This window comes from Pyrus communis, chromosome 1 (genome assembly GCF_041283825.1).
Source record: "Pyrus communis isolate YQ-2024b chromosome 1, ASM4128382v1, whole genome shotgun sequence".
Lineage (NCBI taxonomy): Eukaryota > Viridiplantae > Streptophyta > Magnoliopsida > Rosales > Rosaceae > Pyrus > Pyrus communis.
In genome coordinates, this window is record NC_142565.1 from 23,518,191 (window position 1) to 23,528,699 (window position 10,509).

Consider the following 10,509-nt stretch of genomic DNA (forward strand, 5'->3'; position numbering starts at 1 on the left):
TTCCCCTGATTATGTAGCACACGGAAAGTCTTCTCTAAGTGTTCTAGCCAGCGCTCTGCGCCCTCGTGCCCCTCACTACCCTTAAATTTATCCAACTTCAGATTGTACATAGTCTCCAGAGGAGTCCTCTGGGGAGGGCGCATCACTGACTGAAGGGCTGTAGCAAAAGCTTCCCCCAACTGAGTAATATCGGGGAAAATAGGCTCAGAAGAGCGACGGGGTTCCCGACGAGGCGGCATAGTTCTGACAGAAGACACCAAAATCATTAGAATACTCACAAGGACACAGGACTGCCAAACCTAGGCTCTGATACCAAACTGACACACCCCGACCGAGATCGGAGCATGTTGGCCGTCACACGAAGGTGACATAGCCATGTGCACGTGCGGAAGCTAATAAAGTAGCAATATAAAAGTACGAATAATACTTAACTAGCATACAAAGTACTAAAATAAGTGCTAGTGAGTGAGATACAATTTCAGAGCAGGTCTATAGCAGCCCAAACGAAAACGACAACAGTAGTACGCCCGAAGGCAACCCTACAATGGGGAGTGTCTGTCAGAAACGCCGGAAAGCCCTCAGGGGAAACCACCGCAACGGCTAAGCAACTAGAACCTGGAGGGGCGCAAAACAAAAGCGTGAGTGGGCAAAAACAAAGCTTTCGAAAACCATTTAAAAAAATACTTACTAACCCCTCGCCGTAAAACCTGTATACTTCCCAGAAAATATATACACCTAATACATATGCCAAATATGCTCAAGGTATATCAATCATGCTCGAGAATATGCCATGTCGGAATCTCATAACGATATGCAAGTGCCCAGGTATAAACATATCAATATCTTGTAATCTGGCAGCCGGAGTCACCTAACGTGACCTGTACGGCTGCATCTAGAGCTCAAATCTCAAACTCAATATCTAAACCTGCCCACGAGTCGGAACCACCTAAAGTGGTCTGTACGACAGGCCTGGGTGTAAACAAGTGCTACGATCACGTGAAGACTGGGCGAATAATCGCGGGTCACCTACGAGTCGGAACCACCTAAAGTGGTCTGTACGACAGGCCTGTGCACCTACCTTGAATTCAAGGTGAGCGTAAGGTGCGGGAGGTGAACATCACGTGAAGGACTGTGCCCTGGCCACAGGCGGGAGCACTAACACCGGGGGTGCAGGTTATGAGCTCTCTAACTATCTCAACCCACTACTGAAACATAAACGTGAATAATGCTTACCTGGCACTTACCTGTGCGTCCACTGCACCCAATATGCATATGTATATGTATGCCACTACTAATGCATGTAATGATGCGTAAACAATAATAATAAAGTGCATGGCATAATGTAAATAACCCTTTTTAAACAATTTCTGGGAATATAATAGTATATAGGTATATACGGAAAACAAAAGCCCACTCACTGGTAAGTGGAAGGGTCGTAGCCCCCCTGCCTCGAGTGCGAACGCTCGTCCTCGGGGTACGTGTCACCTAAATGCGAAACAACTATAAAAACGTTAACTTTAAAGCACATAACCAACTTCTCGTAATAACTTCTCATACATTGCTCAAAATGGACAAATGAATATACCAACGTGCTCTACACAACCTCAAGATCACAACCATATTTTTAGAATAATTTTCCTCCGCCGCACGCGCCCCCACGCGCCGGCCAAGGCACGGACCTACGCGCCCCCACGCGCGGCCACGTGCCATGCACACTGACGGTGTCAACTGACGCCGTCAGGAATATTCCGTTAAACCTAACTGACGCCGTCACTGCCGTTAGGAATATTCCGTTAAACTTAACGGAATATTCTCCTTTCTTCTCCGATCTACCCTCGCCGGACTCCGGCCACCGGAAAAACTGGGAAAACTTAAAACTCGCTATTCTCCTTCGTTTTTCATCCATTTTTCACGTACTTTATACCAAAATGAAGCCCTAAACATAATCTACCACGTTGGACTAGTTTTAGGGCCTAAAAACAACGGGATCAAACTTTCCAAAATATGAAAATTCGGCCAAACTTACTGTTCGTGGTTCCGACGTCCAAATCCGTCCAACGATGCACTCCCAAGCTCCTTGGGACCTCACCAACACATCTACAAGCTTCAAAAGTCCAAAAACTAACTAGATTAAGTTTGCATGAACAGTACCCAAGTCGGACCACTTCGAATCGACGTGAAAATGTTGGTTTTCTTACCTGAAAATAGTATGGCTGTGCTCGCCTCGACCTCACGAGTTCAATGGTATGCTTGGTTCCCTTGATCTGCAAGGTTTGGTATGGTTATGTGTGTGTCCGTACAGTTTCAATGGAGAAGGGAGGAAGGGAGCACGGGAGAGACAGAGAGAAGACAGAAGGAGAGAGAGAGAGGGACAGTGTCTGTGTGTAGGAGTGTGTGTGTGGTCCAACACATGCCACACCACACAAAACAACCCATAACGTGACAAAAACGAACTAGGGGCAAAGTCGTAATTTCACACGTGCGTTTCGATATTTCCGGGACGGGATGTCACAATTTAATTTAATTAACACTAAACCTTGAATAACCAATTTCGAACGTCCGTAACTATACCGTTATAATCCGGACTCGCAGACGGCTTTCGCCTATACGTTCGTACCAACGAGTACTACGAGGATATGCTAAAAGAATAAGTCCCACATCTCTCAAGTCGATGGTCAACGGAAATCAAAATCCTTGCCTCTAGGGCAATTTCGTAAATTCACGCTTTTAAAATAAAATAAAAACGTAAAATTTGGAACGGGTTGTCACAAAAACTGAACCAACAGCCCACGTTACAGAGCTTTGGTGCTCTTTGTCTTCCTCACTACATTAGTCACTAAACGTCCCTTTTTATTTTTTACAGATCCAAAATTAAATTAAATTGGTCACGTAACGAAATTCAAAAGAATAATAGGAGCTGCTACTAAATCATGTAATTACGGGGATCCTTTTTTCTTCTTTGTTGTCCTCTGTCTTGCCATTTTAAGTTGGCTTAAAATTGGTCGTGGGGGTAGGAGAACCTGTCCTGCAACTGGTAGGGTTGTTGCTGCTGCTCCATTTGCATTCGGCCCCCAAAAGGGTTCATAATATCCGAGAAGCCATCCATGTAATTCGGGAACTGATTATCAACAGTATTAAAGGTATTCTCCACTTCATTGCTCCATTTCAGTACACTTTGGACCTCCTTCTCCGGCGTAACCTCCGACGACAGCACATGTTCCGAGCAGCTCGAGTAGTCCGCCGTCTGCTGCAACCTGGGTGCTGATTCCATCGACATATCCATCATGTGATGTGTTTGTGGTGGTGGCGGCATTATGGTCATTTCCGGTTTTTGCTCGTCCAATATTTCTGGGTACTTGGTCATTTTATTGGTGACCTTCTTATTGTATATGCGGCATAGTACCCAATCATCAAGCTGCATTACATAAACATCAAATAAAAAAGATAAGCACTTTAATTGGTTAAACAAACTAAAATAAAAATATATAAGCGTGCTTAGGACTCGGATTAATTTATTTCCCCAAGGCGATATTTTAATTTAATCTAAAACTGCATAAGGGGATTGTGAATGTGGTTAATACTAATTGTAAAGTTGGAAAATTCTTCAAACCATAAGTTACGTTTGTGAAAGTCCAAGGGTATAATGGTAAAAGAGAAAAGGTGTAGAACGACGGACGTACCCTGAGGTTTTTATGTTTCTTGGCAGCGGCCGCGGAGCGGTCGACATTGGCGAGGCGGTACTCGTGCATGATCCAATTGGTTTTGATTCCATTTGGGGGTTTACCGGCGTAGAAGACGAGTGCCTTTTTGATCCCGAGTGCCTTGGGCTTTCCAATGTGCTTGTCTGCCCCAGTCGCCTTCCAGTACCCGGTTCCAGCTGCCCGGTTCGGCCTTGAACCGTTTGGATATTTTCTGTCCCTTGGCGAAAAGAAATACCATTCTTTCTCTCCGTAAAGTGCCATGTCTGCATACCACAAAAAAATCCAAGAATTTAGAGAAAATTGAGATCGACCCAGACCAAAATTTTCAAAAAAAGAAAAAAAGAAATAGGGAATTGGAAATAAATTAACATACGAGGGAGGTGCCATGGATCGAATTTGTAAAGATCAATTTCTGTGATGATTGGAACAGCGAGAGGCTGGGAAGCGCATTTCCTGCACAAATAATGGTTCACCAGCTCCTCATCCGTCGGGTGAAATCTGAACCCCGGTGGCAACTCCAGCTGCTGCTTCCGCTCGTCACCTCCTCCGCTCATAATTATTTTTTACTGATTTACTTTTGTTCTTTCCCTTTTTCTTTCTTTTCTCTTTCCTCTTCCTCTTGCTCTGCCTAATTTGCTTCTTCTGAGATTTCCAGCGAGAATATTGGAGCATAAAGGACCCAAGAGGCGATTTATATACCCACCCACCCGCACGCACACAAGGGGCACACCACGTTGTTACATTTTTCAATTCTGACACGTGGGGCGAGAGAGTGCCACTCAGTCCTAGTCCTATAGAGAGAGAGAGAGAGAGCTGTGGTCTGACGGTGGCCGGTTGGGTTGCGTTGCACCAGTAGACAGTCTAACTTCAACGTGACACGTCACTTAATATTACGGTTTATGTTATTTTTTTTCGTGGTGTGATATTCTAATTAATATCAAATTTGGAAATGGGAGATCTTAATTTTGAATTTTATGAATAAATAATTTTATATCAAATTAGACTGCTCATAATGTATTAAGCCGAACTCTTCTTTTTTTGATGTAAAATATATCATTGTATTAAAAAAAATTAAAGTGGCACGTGTTTAATTGCTGACTTTCAGGTTGATGATGATTTTGTCACTGCTTCCGTCACCTACTTTGGACATTCTTAATTTGTTTCATTTTATTTTTCTTTCCAAAAATTTTGCCCTTTTATTTGTCGTCGCATGACGCATGGCGCATGACGCATGGCGCATGGGAAATAAAGAAAAATGTTTGGATACGACTCGGGAGCTCAGCCGCCTCGCATGACGCATGGGAATGAACGTCATGGCTCTGCTAGATCCACGAATTATTTTTGGAAAGTTCTCTCTTTGAATTTTGAACACTCGATTTGCCGCATCCCATATCTATTTTTCCAGATTAAAAAAATTAAAAAGATTCCCAAAAATTAGAAACTCCAACTAGTCCCATGTCTCCTTTGTTTTTTCTTTCTTTTAACTAAAGTACAATTTAGGGTAAATTACATTTTACAATTTCAAATTTAGATATAGTTACAACCTCATACAATATCTTTAAAACATTTCAATCACATACCTTTAATTGTTATTTATTTCAATTTCATACAACTATTAATTAATCCGTTAAATTTTCTGTTAAGTGATAATGTGACAAGCTTGGAGACCCCATTGATATGGTTGTCTCATATATGTCACTCATGAAAAAAATAAAAATATAATTCTTTTAAAAATGTTAATTTAAGAAAAAAACTTTAAATGCTAATTTTCTTTATGAAAAACTTAATGGGGCCCACCCTACCACTAACCCATTCCATCATTACCCTAATTTCCCCTCTGTCATCCCCCTTCACCACCCAGCCGCAGCCACATGACCACACCCCCTGCCAATCCACGCCGACCACCACCCCTCAACCGTCAGCCACCACCCATCTAGCCTCCACTGAACAGCCACCACCGCAATGACAAGTCAACCCAGCAACCAGCATTGGGAAAGTACGGCAGGCCGAGAAGGAGGTTAGGGGATATCGAAAGGAGGATCGACAACGGCATTGGTTGGTGGAAAGGATGAAGCGCTCATCTTTTTTCTTTTTATTGTTTTTGTTTTTGTTTTATTATTATATAATATATTAAAAATATGAAATAATCTTCTAATATATAGATTATTAATAATTTATTTATCCACGTGTCATAAATTTGCTCAAAGTCAGCAAAATAGGACCTCCAAGCTTGCCATATCATCACTTAACAGAAAATTTAACGGATTAACTAACGGTTGTATGAAATTAAAATAAATAACAACTAAAGGTATGAGATCGAAATGTTTTAAAAATGTTGTATAAGGTTGCAACTGCACCCAAACCTGAGATGGTAAAATGTAATTTACCCTACAATTTATGTAGCAATAAAAATTATTATCACCATGTGATGACTTGTTCCTAATTTTCCATCTAATTTTCTCCTCGAGTGTGTAAAATGACGTTTATGCCCTTTTTGGCAAAAGTGGAACCTGACGTGGACATAGTTATTGGCTTTTAAATTATTTTTCTCGATATTGTAATTACTTAGCACTCATTGTTATGAATGCGTGAGCGTGGGTTAGACCCGAATCGGAGTTGTAACGAGAAAGTTACGTTTAGGTAAAGTGCGTTAACAACGGGTAGATTTGTACACATGCGTGCTAATTATTCAGTGTAGGAAACTACTGTTTTTGATAAGGTGTGTTAGATTTCATCTGATTTCAAATTGTATAAAACCTTATCATTTTTCTCTTTAAAAACCTGTCCCGTGCCCTTTCTCCCTCACCAACCAATCAGTCACTCACCTCACTTCCCTCACCCAATTAGACATCTACCCTCTTTCTTCTTCTTTCTGTCCAATCAAAAGCTTTCTCTTTCTCTCTCTCTCTCTCTCCCTCCTTCTTCTTCTTCTCTCCCTCATCTGTCACTCTTTCTTCTCTGCAACAACCTTACACCATCAAAAAACTTCACAGATCGAACCTTAAACCACCACCATTAAACTCCTCTCAACCCCACGAGTCCATTCGTACAAACTGATCTTAAAATGGACGAGTTTTGAGTTTCCAACTAAAAGCAACTCAGAGCTCCAACTCAGGTGGAGGTTCCCCGTCGATTTCCATTTGTGTTACAAGGTTTTAGGAGATTTGGAGGCCACTACTCAACTCCCTGTGACCACTAACCTAAGTTGGGAGAGGAGCCAACGTCGAAACACGCAATTTCAAGGAGTTGAAAATAGGTTTGAGACTTTCGAGGCTTTTTCAAGTCATTTTTGTCCACTTTTTGGACTTTTAAAAGGTATAGACTTGTTCTACTCTTCATAAGCTTCATTTCCATATAAAGTACATAAAAAATGGTTGAGAATTGAAGAAGATATGAAGTTTTAAAATTTTTCCAGAATCTGGTGAAAATTCTCCAGTTTTCGGCGAACCAGATGGCGGAGGACAATCGGAGAAGAAGGAGAATATTCCGTTAAAGTTAACGGAATATTCTAACACCATTAGGTAACATTGTTAATAGTTAACAAAATATTTGACGGAATATTCCTCTATCATCTGTCAGCATGCCAGGCGCGTGGCCTACGCATACCTGGCGGTGTGTGCTTGATGTGTAGGGGTCCGTGACATCGAGTAGAATGATTTTGTATATTTAAACCCTCCATTTGAGCAAACTATGGGGGATTTTCCTAGCCTTTTAGTGTATGTCCTAATTAATTAATTAGTAAAGTTATTTCACATATAGGTGAGACTTACCCCAAGGAGGTACAAGGACAAACAAGACTAGGAGGCTACGATCCATCGATGTATCAATGAGTGGGCATTTGTTTTTATATATTATATATAAAGTGTATAGTTTCCACATGTGCTTTTGGATTGATTTTACGCCTATCATGCCATGTTCTATTTAATTTAAAAAATGCCATATTATTGTTGAGATTTTTATATATTGTCATGGCATGTTCACATGCATTTTACTTACTCGTCATGCATGCTTGCACCGGTGTAGTACTCACTCGGGCCAGGGCCAGGCTTCACGTGTATGTTCACATTGCACCACACGCTCACCTTGGATCCATTGTAGGTGCCAGTCCTGTCGTACAAGTTGCAATAGGCAACTCCGACTCATATGTGATGCACCTAGTGCCAGTCTTCACGTGATTGTAGTACTAGAGCTTATATTATGATTACACCCAATCCTATTCATGGTAAAACTTATCTGCATGAGCTCGTGTGTTAGCATAGATTGATGAGCACCTGATTTTATTATTCTACTGTTGAGATATTGTGATTTGGCGTATTTCTGGATTTACTATTGATTTGTATTTGATTTCATACTTATACATAGTATGATTTTTTGAAAACTATACATGTTTTACGGCAAGGGTTAGTATGTTTAGAAAATAAATGTGTTATTAAGCCTTTGTTTTTGCCCACTCACCCTTTTGTTTTTCGTCCCTCTAGGACTTAGATAGCTGAATTCTCTGTGGCATACGAGGAATCTCTGGTGGTTTTGACATATCCATAAATAAATGTAGGGGACTTTTCACGGTTGTGTATTAAGTACTTTAATCAGTTTCAACTGCACTACTTATGTCATACTGTCATCTATGCTCTGAATAGTTGTGTTTTATGGGTTCAAACCACTACTGCACACTCTCTACTTTAGATTAAATAAATGTTACCTTTGGTTTTAAATTTATCCATATCTTTCTTATGCATCACTTTTCTTTTTGGTTACATCACCTTTGGGGTGACGGCCAACATGCCTCAACTCCGGTCGGGGTGTGTCACACCATGAGACACAATGTCCCCAAACCCTAGGAAATGCCAAGTTGACATTATGTGTATATTTTGGTTTTAACCAAAAAAAGAAAAAAAGAGACATCATATTTGATTTCCATAGAGAGACGATGCATTTGTTGACCCTAAAAATTACAAAGCCTACGTGGCGTGCAGACCGAGTAACTAATGAGCTAACTACGTCCTTCGGTTGATACAGGGCGTGCCAACTCGTCAACCAAGCTCGCCTGAGGAGTAAAATTTGTTGATGTTGCGTTGAGCGCATTGCTGACTTCTTGATCTTACGACTGCGGCTGAGGAAGGAACACGTCTCGGCCTTCGGGTTCTAGAGCCTAAAGACAAGGCTGCTAGTTCTGCGAAGTTCACGAATCGTCGGCACCGGGTTCGGTCACGGTGATTATATTGGTAAAGGTATAAGCACGTCGAACCGGCTCCAGATTATACGGACACAACTACTCAAAAGAGATGTATGTCTTGATGGTGAATGTGGTTTGGCCGTCAAAATGCCGAACTCTGAAACTCACTTGTGAGTATCCAATCATAAAATCACTTGGCGTTCAATGCACCGAATGTAGTAACTTGTAACACCTTACTTCGCCTAGAAGGCTAATAAGATGACATCTGCCAATAAGGATTCGAAAACCCTTCTCGACTGAGACTTGGATAGTTAACCAGTCGGCCTCGATGCAGTGCTGTTTATCCAAACTGAAGGTGCTCCTCGATCGGCTGATTCTACAGCAACAGTGTTGTTTATCCAAATTGAAGATGTTCGCCGGTTGCCTTCACAATGCTGTTTATTCAAACTGAAGATGTGTTGGCGGAAAAAGAAAATAAAAAATCTCAAGATGTTTGAGAGGTTTGCGCAGGGCAGTTGTGGGTTGAATTGGAGAGGGCCTTCTCAACGTTCAAAGCCTTGTATTTATAGAATTCGTAGTGCTCCATTGTCGAAATAGATTTTCCCAGTTCCACTCTAACTCTTCTACATCCAGATATTGTGATAAAAACCCTTTGATAATATCACTTCGCCTTAGTCAAAGAGCCAATGCCGTGCTCCAATTTGTATTATTATCTTAACATATTAATTGGAAAGTCAGTTCACTTCCCAAAACAATCACCTTACTTTTCTCAAGAATCCGTATCCCCCACATGTTGCAGATGCCCATCCAATTTGCAATTCGAATTCATCTCATCTGCACGTTACCCATGCATACATGAAGACCACGTATCCCAATAATTTTGATCAAATTGTATTGCCACCTTATCACCACCACGCGTAAAATCTTTTCCCATTGTTCCACGTGGCTTTGTACGCAAGTCCATTCAACCATAGACCCCATGCAACCAACTAGATACCAAGCTGACATCCATCACCTAACCTTATTAGGTTTCCTATTTAGCAGATCCATGTTAGGCCACGTGAAGTGTCCAAGAATCTGTATAGTTTATTTTGTATAAGAAAATTAAGATAATTTATTAAAAGATAATTATTATGATTAAGAACCATAATATTATCTCTTAACAATGGCAAATTATCCTAACTTTGTTATCTGACGATTAAGAACCATGCTTACTCAATGGCCTCGATCGCTTGGGCCGATAGTGTAAAATCGGGTCCAAACAGCATCGTAATACCAGATTAAAAAATTTTGGATTATTCAGAATTGGAATTAGTTCAGAATTTTCATAATATGGTTTAGTTGTTAGAATTCGTACTTTTTTTTTTTTTGTCGAAATGTAGATATTATGAAATTCGAATAGAAACGTTAACATCCAATGCTAAAGTGTTAAATAGCAACTTTGGCTCGAGAGAATCCCAGGTATGGGAGCCCCCGATACGAGAAACAAATGAAGCCAGTAGATGTGCTGCCCTATTACAACTTCAAGGAACAAAAATAAACTCTACTGACCTTAATTGCATTTGCAAACATTTATATCATAAAGAAGACCTTCAATAACAACATACAGTTGAGTTTTACCTTGGAGCATATACA

General features: G+C 40.8%; 1 protein-coding gene across 1 annotated transcript; it reads right to left on the bottom strand.

Moving 5' to 3' along the window:
- Positions 1-2,762: 2,762 nt before the first annotated feature.
- On the bottom strand, positions 2,763-4,369 carry LOC148699392 (NAC transcription factor 32-like). Its single transcript, XM_088699845.1, has 3 exons — positions 4,075-4,369; positions 3,681-3,964; positions 2,763-3,415 (listed from the first exon to the last, which is right to left on the bottom strand). The coding sequence occupies exons 1-3, from the start codon at positions 4,253-4,255 to the stop codon at positions 2,993-2,995; spliced, it is 888 nt and encodes a 295-aa protein (XP_088555971.1). The 5' UTR covers positions 4,256-4,369; the 3' UTR covers positions 2,763-2,992.
- Between the last annotated feature and the right edge of the window lie 6,140 nt (positions 4,370-10,509).